Here is an 11,038-nt window from a genome sequence, read left to right as displayed (position 1 = left end):
TCGACTGAACCAACCGAACTGACCTAAAATCACGGCAGGAACACACCAAACAGACAGAACTGACCAAAACTGACCAAAAATGACCTGAACCGACCAAGAACCGACTCCGAACTGACCACCAACCGACCTAGAACCGACTTTACCTAGAACCGACCAAAATCGACCAGAACCGACCATACTCGACAAGAACCGACTAAGAACCGACCACCAGAAATGACTTAAAACTGACCTAGAACCGACTGCGAACAGACCAGAACCAAAACCGACTAAGAACCGACTATGAACAGACTAATGTTGCTTATATTAAGTTTTTGTTCTTGCAAAAATATATAAGAAAAAGTAAAACAAGAATATTACCTCAGCAGATTCCGTTGTCTCGTCGACAAGTGTTCGGGAAATGACTGTTTTAGTTGAGGAAGAAGAGTTGTTTTGTGATGCCATTTCAGTCTAAAAGTCGCCGGTTTTTAGTCGGATTTTAGTGAGCAGGTGGTCGGTTTTTGTGGTCGGGAATTTGGTGAGTGGTCAGGGTCAGTTTTTGGTCAGTTTTAGTGGGAAGGGAGGTCAGTTTTTGGTGAACGGTCAGTGTTTGGGGAGGAGTGGTCGGTCGGCCGAGACGAGAGAGATCGGAGAGAGTGGATCGGCCGGTAAGAGAACTTCGGCGAGAGAGAGAGAAACAGATGAGAGGAAAGCCAGCGGTCGGTGATGGTCGATCGTGATGTTGGTGACTGATCGGAGAGAAAAGCCAGCGGTCGGTGAGAGGTGATCGGAGAGAAAATCCGGTGGTCGGTCGTGAGAGAGCTTAGTCGGGAGGAGAGAAGGTCGAGTGGTCAGTTTCGGGGGGAAGAGAGGGTCGAGCGGTCGATTTTGTGAGAAAAGAGTTTTTAAAAATGACCATACACTTGGAACTAATAGGACCTATTTTTTATCACGTAAGATACACGCCATCATTTTTTTGTTATAAAAAAAAAGTGATATATTTCCTCAAATTCTGATATGCTCCGGTCTCTTTTATCAAATTTTCTCCTCTCTCTTGCGCTAACCCACTCTCTCTCTCATCTCCTCTCTCCGATTTATCCCCTCTCTCTTGGCTCTCTCTCTCTGGTCTCTCTCTCTTAGTCCGTCGCCGTCCTCCTTTTCTGCGTCGCTGGATCTGCTCTCGCTCATCTCTCTCCTCCAACTTCCTCCGGTCGCGAAACTCACGGCCGCGATCTGTAAAGGCGTCTCCGTGAATCTCACAGAGTCCAAGATCTCGTTGTGGCTTTCTTGTTCGTGGAGTTTTGATCTTACAACAGCGTTTCTCTATCTTCAAATCCACGGAGCAGCGCCCTCGCGCCTCCGGATCTCCCCGCTGAAACTTCTCGTCAGTTCCAGATCTGAATCACGGCACTGAGATCCGTCAAATTGCGAGGTCACGCTTGTGGAGCATCTGCAGATCCGCTTCTCCTCCACATCTCTGATCTCTCACGTCGTCAAAGACCAGCCTCGCAGCGCCTCTTTGACGCGCCATCACCAGCGCTGCGTCACCAGCCCATCGGTATTCGAGATTGATCTGTTTTTTTTTCCCTTTTAAATCTGAGTTTTGATTCTTTGATAACCGGTTTTTGTTTTTTTTGATAATCAGTGTCGCCGTCCCGAGTTTTGAGTTTGCCAAAGTTGATTCTGCCGTCACGGAGTTCGCTTTATCAGATTTCTGAAAATGATTTCAGGTTTCTAGCGACGTGGTTCTAGTTTTCTATTTTTTGTATGCATTGATCCTTTTGAAGATTCGGGTTTGTCTTTTCATTGATATATATATATATATATATATATATATATACACACACACACAAACTCACTGAGTTTGATTCAATAATGTGGCGTTTGGCTCGATTTACGTGTCTTTTCATTAGGGAACGAATCTAGACTTACCTGTAGAAATCTGCATTCTCGATCTTCAGTTTGATTTTAGATATTTAACAAAGTTAATTACTAGTTTAAACGTTACGTGTCATTGTATTTAGGTTTTTGTCTTGGTTTTTTTTGAGATAATGGCTAGTCAACATATTGGCTGTTTTCATTTGTTGCTGTTTGGTATCTTAAATGGTTATGTACAGTTGCAAGAATTTTTATTTGTTTTCATACTCGCTGGTTCCGAATTTGTGGATTCGAGTTTGTGGTTATGATGAATATCAAATTTTTTTTATTTCTGTGTTTTATTATTTTTGTAGTTTTTGAGATAATTTATGTGTTTGATGAATTCTCAGATTTTGAATTTTGGATTTTGTTTTTGATTTTGTTGTTTTTTGGATTATTATTATTATTATTTTTTGGTTGAATTTAGTTTGATTATGTTTACGCAATGTGATTGAATAAATAAGAAAAAAGAGTTTGTATTTTGGGACATAAGGATGTGAATTATCCTGTTTCGTAGTGGTTAGCTTCCCGGGAAAGACTATTGGAATTAGAATTGTGGAGAAGAAAGAAAGGTTTAGATTGAGAATCGTGGAGAAGAAAGAAAGGTTTTTCTTTTCTTTGGCTGCTGAGAAAACGAAGTTATAGAGAATGATTATTTTATCTTTTTTAACCATTTTTTGTGTGATTCCCACTGATAACAGGGTGTGTGTGTTTTCAGGTCATGGCACTCTTAAGTGTTTTTAGGTCATGGCACTCTTAAGTGTTTTTGCACGAGTGTACACCGAGCTCTAGAGATGTTGTGATATGTTGCTTGAAATTTTTGTAACATGGATTTGTTGTGATTTTGTCGGAATTTTTTGTGTTTTATTTTTGTTATTTTATTTGGATCAATTTTGTAGATTCTGAGACGTTCAATCATGTTTTTGGTAAAAATAGAAACATAACATGACAGATTATGGATCGTAGTATGTCAAAGTCTGACAAACTATGGTCGGTGTCGGAGATCCCCTGGCCGGCATATTTAGTTAGGCTAATTATTTGTATGCTTTTCAATACTTTTTTAGCCTTAGAAATTGATTTAAACAGGTTGAAATGATTCATAAACAGGTTGAAATGGATCATAGTCTGACGTACTAGGAATCATAGTCTACTAAATTATGGATCATAATCTGGAAGATTGTGGATCACTGTTTGCCAAACTTGGATCATAGTCTGACAGACTATGGTCGGCGTCTCGCGCCGAGACCCGCATCTCAGCATAACCTGTCAGATTATGGATCATAACCTGACAGACTATGGAGCATGGAGCATGGTCTGAAGACATGCTGGACTGCCACCGGAGCACCGGCTGCAGGTTGTCGGAGACCTGCCGTTGGTTGCCAGTGATCGAAGTTGGCTGCCAGGAGACGGCCAACATCTTGTAAATACCTTTGAGAGTGTTTTAGTAATCTATATATTAGGCCTTTGATTGGGCTTACTTTAAAGGGGTAAAAATAAAAAGGCTAATTTTGGGGGGTTAATAATAGTTTGTCCATTTTGAGGGTAATTGTAAAAATCTCTCTAAACCAAGGCCGTGGCGTCAACTAAAAAGCTGGTGGGCCTACTTGGCCCATCTACTGAAACTCTATCTTATACGGGCCAGGTTAATGACGCACGTTTTCTTGAATAAGATGGGCCAGGCGGAATACAGCCATTCAGGCGTGCCTTCCATCTGCCTTCTTTATTTTTTATTTTCTACTTTTTTTCTTTTTAAGTGCTGGTGCTTTTCTACCGAAAAAACATGTATTTCATCCTCATAATTATTGTAATCGGTACTCCTATTTGGAGTCACGACAAATAGAATATTGATAAAGTCGGAGAAGCATATCTTGAGTTGGTACGGAAATGGAATCTCCAATAGGATTTGCATGAGAAAATATAAGTAAACGAGCCTCTGCCTGAGCCTCTAAAGATAAAAGGTACATGAACAGCCATTTGATTCCCATCAAAGTCTGCATTGAGCTCCTTACAAACTAATGGATGTAAATAAATAACATGTCCTACTAAAATGGGTTGGAAGGCCTGTATGCCTAATCTATACAGAGTGGGCGCTCTATTCAGCAATACGGGATGCCCTTGCATAACGTCCTGAAGTATTTCCCGTACAACCGGCTCTTTTTCCCGAATTTTACTCTTAACAACTCCTATGTTGGAAGAAAAATGTTGTCTAATTAAACCACGAATTACAAAAGTTAATGTTTGGGGGTTAATAATAGTTTGGTAATCCATTTTGAAGGGTAATGGTAAAAATCTCTCTAAACCAAGGCCGTGGTGGCGTCAACTAAAAAGCTGGTGGGCCAACTTGGCCCATCTACTGAAACTCTAACTTATACAGGCCAGGTTAATGACGCACGTTATCTTGAATAAGATGGGCCAGGCCGAATACAGCCATTCAGGCAGTGCCTTCTGCCTTCTGCCTTCTTTTTTTTTTTTTTTTTTGTACTTTATTTTTTCTCTTTTGAAGTGCTGGTGCTTTTCTACCGAAAAAACATGTATTTCATCCTCATAATTATTGTACTCGGTACTCCTATTTGGAGTCACGACAACTAGAATATTGATAATTTATCGCCCACTAAAGAAAAATGTTTCTTCAATTTAATATTCTCTGTACAAATTGTATGATTGAATGTTGATATATTGCTTTAATAACTCTCCTTCAAACTCAAAGGCGCATTTCTTTTTTGACATTTGTCAAACATCCAAAGACTATAAAACCAAAATAAATAAATAAAGGACAACCCTCCAATTAGAAGAAAATAATTATCATTCGTGCATAGAATAACAACAATTTCCCAAATTTATAACTTTTTTTTTTTTTTTGGGTTTCAAGATATCAACATCAACAAAACGGTGGACTTACTTTTCTTCCTTTTTTTTTTTGTAATTTTTTAAATTGAGAGTTTGGTGGATGACTCATGACTGGCAACCAATCACGGAAGCCTTCCAATTTTATCCTTTTTTTTCTCCCGAAAGAGACGATTCTCTAGAACACCTTGGCACATAATAAATCCAATCATTCTCTGATGAAAACAGCCCCTGTACGACGTCGTATGTTAAGCCGACGAAGCATAAATCGCCACGTGTCACTTCCAGAGCTCATATCTGTACAATAAAATAAATTCCCCGGAAAGTAACAACTAGTCTGGAGTTTGGAGCTTATAAAAGTTTCCGCTTCCGATATAGTGAATTTACAAAACTGAAATTCAAAAATTAAAAAAAAGGCGAAAAACTCGTACTGTAAATTCGATTTTTTATTTTTCATTTTTTTTTCGTTTGCGTAATTGTGATTATTATTTTTTTTGATGGGGAAAGGCGGTGGTTGCGTTCCAAGCAAGAAGAAGGTTCCCTCCGGCGGGGCCGAGGATTCCCGGCGCGGCGGAGCCGCCGGGAACGCGCCGATTCCTGCCGACGACAGGCCGAACGACGCCTTGTCGAGAGATTCCGCGGCGGCGGAGGAGAATTCCCACCCAATCGCGAAGCTGAAGGTGTTCATCGTGTTCTACTCGATGTACGGACACGTCGAAGGGTTGGCGAGGCGGATGAAGAAGGGCGTGGACGCGGTGGACGGCGTCGAGGCGGTCTTGTTTAGGGTTCCGGAGACGTTGCCGACGGAGGCGTTGGAGCAGATGAAGGCGCCGCCGAAGGACCCCGAGATTCCGGAGATTTCGGCGGCAGAGCTGGCGGCGGCCGACGGCGTCTTGTTTGGGTTTCCGACGAGGTACGGGGCCATGGCGGCGCAGATGAAGGCGTTTTTTGATTCGACGGGGCAGCTGTGGAAGGAGCAGAAGCTCGCCGGGAAACCGGCTGGGTTCTTCGTCAGTACTGGCACGCAAGGTGGCGGCCAAGAAACCACTGCGTAAGTATATAGGATGAAATTGTCCCAATGCTCTTTCTTTTCTGTAGAATTTTGGATTGGAAGATTGAAATTGTTCTGAATTCTTTTGGCCTTTCTGCTAAATGTATTTGATTTATCGTCTTTGTTGTGAATTTGAATGAACAAGACAAATAGGATACAAGTAGTTGCATTAAGATCAGGACTTCTATGTTTACATACCACGTTCCGGTGTGAATTTGATTAATTTTTTGATTCAACAAAGATTTAAATTTCCTTGAAAGGAAATATAAAGACCCAGATTTTGTGTGTGTGTGTGTGAGAGAGAGAGAGACAGAGAGGAGATTTTAGCTATACCATTTGTACCTAAGCATGTGTTGGGTGTGAAACAGGAGAGAAAGTTGAGGCATGGTATAGACCAAGAGCAAAGAGCATTAGCTGAATTCTTAAGGTTTTAGGTTTCATAGTAATTAGTACGCAATCAAACTGGTAAGACAAAAATGATAATACCTAGGATTAGCTTTGTCGTTGAGAAAATGAGGGTAGTTTGAATATCAGAATGCGCCCCATTGGAGACTTTGTTCAATACAAGATGATTCTTTGGACAAGGGAATTTAGAAGCAGAGGAATTGCAGAATGCTTTTATGGAGGGAGGATTTCAATTAACACAAATTAACATCATTTCCTTTGCTCACTATTTCGGAGTATGAGTGTTGGTATATGTACGGTATAGAAAATTAGTTTACTAAGGTTGTTAAAGTCGTGAGGCTGTGGTGGAACAGTCTTACATTAATATAAGTTAATTATTCTTTTAATGTAAATTTGGCTGCAAATTATAGGCAAAGTGGAGGTTCTGATCTTATGGACAGAATGCCCTACATTTGTTGCTATTGAAATCTAACAGTTATATTTTACATCAGGAATCTTGATAAGTTGTTCTTTAGTTGTGTAGCACCAGGGTCTAGATTTCAGATTCAATGCGAGTTTCTCTCTTTTGCATGCTTGCTTTGCTGGAAGACTTTGTCAGTGTGGTTGTGTATTGTTACAACATCAGATCTTCATTAGAAATGTCAAGCTTACTGCACATTTGCAAGCTTATTTCGTCCACTAGAGTCATGCTTCTTCCAATAGTAATAATGTGACCTCTGACCTTTAATAGGTTACATTTTAGTGGACGTTTGGTTCACGGATTCAGAACCATAATTCAGAATCATTCTCAATTACGTGTGTTTTTTGTGAGAGAAAATACTATAGCCAGCCACGAACCATGGCACGAATCCTCATACCAAACACCCTCTTAGTTTGTGATTTTAATGGTTTCTACATGTTCCTTAAGGCCATGTTTGGTAACTTATATTATATTGTATTGTATAAGATGTATTATATTGTGTTGTATTATCATAATACAATACGGTGTTTGGTGTCATGACGTATTGTATAAGGGATCAAAATGCAAAATTTTAATAATTTTATGGTCAAAATGCAATTTTTAAAAAAATTTAGGGTCAATATACAATTTTTCAAAAGTTTTAGGGTCATAATGAAAATTTATAAATATTTTGGAGTCAAAATGTAATTTTTAATAAATATAAAAATTGCATCGTGCCCCCTAAATTTTTCAACAATTATAGGCTCTGGTGTAACCCTATATCAACCCGACCCCGACCTCTAGTCGTGCCCAATCCCGACAAGAATCATTGATCCACTATAAAATAATACAATACAATACGCCAAAAATGAGCCGCATTCAATAATACGATATAGACCGTATTAATTTACCATCTGCATTAGGTTATACAATACAATGGTCACACCGAACATTGTATTGTTATATTATTATACGGTCAAACAAACATGCCCTAAAATCTTCTTTATCTTTTTAAGTTTTTAACTTGGGTCATTTCTCTTCATAGGAGAAATTTTTGACTTCTCTCTCTTCTAGAGAGGAGAGTCTTACCAGCGAAGTAAATCATTAGGATTTGTCCCACTTATTTTTTTCTACCTTATTGGTTATATTTCAATGAGAAATCACAGAAAATGTCAATTAGCGTATAAGTATTAAAGTTACTGCAAAATTTTTTCTAGATGAGAAGTCGGTGTTTGTGTGTCACAATACTTCGGTTTGGAAGGAGTACATAAAAGAAGATACCTATTACATTTCAATTTTAAATTGTTAAGAGCAGATGAAGTTGATCCTGTGGATTATGTTAAATTTCAATTCCACTTGAGACTTCCATGTCTATTAAGGACTGTGGATGGCATTTTTTTTTCCAAAATTTATTTGAGGAGAGAATTGATTTTTTGCTGTTGTTTCAGGGTTGATGTGCGTCTAATTTTAATTTTCTGTCTCCTGTTACTTTTAGAGTGAATTTGTCTACTACATGGTCCTTTTGTGCCAAAACAGGTGAAGTACTAACATTCTTTATTCTGATAGAGTTACTGGCTTTTTTAAGCTGTGAACACCGAGAAAACTTTATGTATTGCTTTCCTAAACAATTTGTTTTGAGGTTTTACATTCTTGTAATTATTGCAGTTGGACCGCTATTACCCAGCTAGCACACCATGGAATGCTTTTCGTTCCCATCGGATACACTTTCGGAGCTGGTATGTTCAAGATGGACTCCATAAGAGGGGGCTCTCCATATGGTGCAGGTGTGTTTGCTGGTGATGGCACTAGGGAACCCACTGAAACCGAGTTGGCTCTTGCAGAGCATCAGGGCAAGTACATGGCTGCAGTAGTCAAGAAGCTTGCCTTTGCCTGACAATTTGCTCCTGATTCGGAACTCACTTACATTTGCTCACCATCATCGCTTCTGTTCGATTTTTTCCCGTGATTGTCGTTGGCATTGTCCTATTACAGTCTGGCAAGAAAGATGCCACTACTCTAATGGCAGTGTTAGTATCTTTCCTCTTACCCTCTTCTGTTCTGTTTTGCTTAGAAAGCTGTACATGGTTTTATTTGTTCCATCCGACTGTCTCGAATAATGTCCGTATGTCCAAATTGTGTTCCTTTTGTATACCTCATTTTTTAGATTTACGTAGTTCACTTTAGGATTTGAGATCATTACAATAAAGATTCTATTCTTTTTTTTTTTTCTCATCAACTGAAGTTTCTGGTTTTTGAATGTTTGAAAAGAAGACATTAGATACTTTGAAATGTGAATCTTTCATTGGTTTCACATGGTTTTTCATTCTCATTTCTATGTGAAGCTCAAGCCGTCAGTGACCTATTTGTATATTGGCAAAATCAGGTGAAGACTGTGTTTAATGGTCATTAACTAACAATCTAGACAAGCCTTGTCGTCTTTAAGGAGAAAACATCGTGGGCCCATGTCGAATTTAGTCAAATTGGTGGTGTCTTCCTCATCAACAATATATTAAAAAAAAATACCAGATATTTCTTCGTAATCTTAGGCCCCTGGGATGTCCATATGATGGGGTCAGGCAAATTATCAAATAGTTTTTTTGTTTTTTTTTTAGGGAAAATTATCAAATAGTTAACTGTGTTCATGATACAGCTTCGAGTTTAATGTTGTTTATTTGAGAGTTTGTATTTTAAAAATTAAGGAAAAATATGACTAGTAATTTATATTGATAATTGATTTTTTTTTCTTTTTGAGTTATAAATTATTAATGGGGCTAATTTATTTGCCATTTTCTTTTTCCTGTTGTAAGTACTTGTTGATTTATTAAGGAAAAATATGACTAGTGATTTATATTGATAATTGATTTTTTTTGGAGTTATAAATTATTAATGGGGCTAATTTATTTGCCATTTTCTTTTTCCTGTTGTAAGTACTTGTTGATTTATTAAGGAAAAATATGACTAGTGATTTATATTGATAATTGATTTTTTTTGGAGTTATAAATTATTAATGGGGCTAATTTATTTGCCATTTTCTTTTTCCTGTTGTAAGTACTTGTTGATTTAATTCCCAATATAAATGAAGAGAAAAGTACATGATTTGTTATAATTTTGTGTTTTTACTTCATTCTAAATAATTAAGTGTCATTATGGCTTTTAGTTTTTTCTTTATTAATTGAATGGAAATTGTTTATCTTTAAGTAAAGTGGTAGAAATAATATTCTTTTACCATCTTTTAGTGGTATTTTTATTTTCTCATATATGAAGAGAGAATGTAGTAAATAGTAGATTTTTAAAACTAAATTAAATAAATAGCATATTTTAAAACTATTTAAAATAAATAGCAGTTTACGCAGTAAATGAATCATTTACGGCTAGTGAAACATTTTTTTCACGTAAATTTTCTTTTTACGACTGATAAAAAGAATTTTTTCTATGTAAATAAAGATTTTTATCACATAAGTTATTTTTATCCGTAAATAAATCATTTACAATATAAATAATTCATTTACCACCTCAATTGATATTTATTTTAAATAGTTTTAAAATTTGTTATTTATTTAATTTAGTTTTAAAAATCTTCTATTTATTACAATTTCTCATATGATGTGGAATATGTATTAAATGATACATGGGCCACACAAAACCTCTTATAGAAATTGTAGTAAACAGTAAAATTCACCGTGTAAATTTTTTATTTATGACTAATAAAAAGATTTTTTATCATATAAATTTTCTATTTACGATTGATAAAATGATTTTTTATCATGTAAATTTTTAATTTACTGCTATTTATTTTAAATAATTTTAAAATATATTTTTACTTCAATTATTTATTATAAATATGATATTTACTTCATTTCCCAAGTTCTTAATAGGATTAACTAGAAGTAATTTTCTTAAATAAAAGAATTAACTACAAAAGTTCTCTTCAAACTATGACCCTAATATTTTGCCCCTAATATTTAAAACGTAATATTCATATTTCCTGAAGAATAAAACTCTAACGAAAACGCCCATTCTGTTTGGATTTCTAACATAAATTTGCATATCATCAACATGCGGTACACTGTTTAGGGATATTTTAGTAATCTCATATTTAAAATTTAAATTTAAAATTTTAATACTTTGCTTATGATATAAGGAATTATAGATATAAGTAGTTTTATTTATATTTTATTGTCATTTGTTTTAATTTTCTAATTTAGCTATTTTGTTATTAACATATTGTTTATCTTTATTGTTATTTTGTTATCGTTTTGATGTATTAACTATAAATAGCCACATTAGTCATTGTATTAAAGAGACTTGAATTATTTGAGAATTAAATATTAGAGTTGTTTTCTTTTTAATTTGGAGATTTTTTTCTTGTGAGGTTTTTTTAGATACTATTGACTTCCGTCTTCTAT

General features: G+C 36.3%; 1 protein-coding gene and 1 long non-coding RNA gene across 3 annotated transcripts; both read left to right on the top strand.

Annotated features, from left to right (window-relative positions):
• Positions 1-1,062: 1,062 nt before the first annotated feature.
• Positions 1,063-3,679, top strand: LOC112092238. The gene is made up of 3 exons (XR_002902496.1): positions 1,063-1,534; positions 1,622-1,706; positions 3,001-3,679. It is a non-coding gene; the product is annotated as an uncharacterized LOC112092238 (long non-coding RNA).
• Positions 3,680-5,082: 1,403 nt separating this feature from the next.
• LOC21392388 (probable NAD(P)H dehydrogenase (quinone) FQR1-like 2) lies at positions 5,083-9,281 on the top strand. Of its 2 annotated transcripts, XR_002902495.1 has the most exons (3): positions 5,083-5,788; positions 8,298-8,659; positions 9,016-9,281. XR_002902495.1 is itself a non-coding variant. In XM_010101525.2 (2 exons), exons 1-2 carry the CDS (start codon positions 5,235-5,237, stop codon positions 8,524-8,526), a joined length of 783 nt encoding a protein of 260 aa, XP_010099827.1. In that variant the 5' UTR covers positions 5,083-5,234; the 3' UTR covers positions 8,527-8,864. The 2 variants fall into 2 exon arrangements, 1 of the variants encoding a protein (XP_010099827.1); XM_010101525.2 differs by lacking the exon at positions 9,016-9,281 and having other exon boundaries at positions 8,298-8,864.
• Positions 9,282-11,038: the final 1,757 nt, after the last annotated feature.

Source organism: Morus notabilis, unplaced genomic scaffold (genome assembly GCF_000414095.1).
Source record: "Morus notabilis unplaced genomic scaffold, ASM41409v2 Scaffold220, whole genome shotgun sequence".
NCBI classification, from domain to species: Eukaryota; Viridiplantae; Streptophyta; class Magnoliopsida; order Rosales; family Moraceae; genus Morus; species Morus notabilis.
The sequence above is the reverse complement of the archived record's forward strand: the minus strand, read 5'-3'. Positions and strand labels throughout refer to the sequence as shown.

What these genes read in the sequence shown, in the direction of transcription:
- LOC21392388 (XM_010101525.2), top strand. Translation starts at nt 5,235, where the DNA reads ATGGGGAAAGGCGGTGGTTGCGTTCCAAGCAAGAAGAAGGTTCCCTCC. An exon ending in GGCGGCCAAGAAACCACTGC is followed by an intron (nt 5,789 to 8,297) that starts GTAAGTATATAG and finishes TAATTATTGCAG; the next exon opens with TTGGACCGCTATTACCCAGC.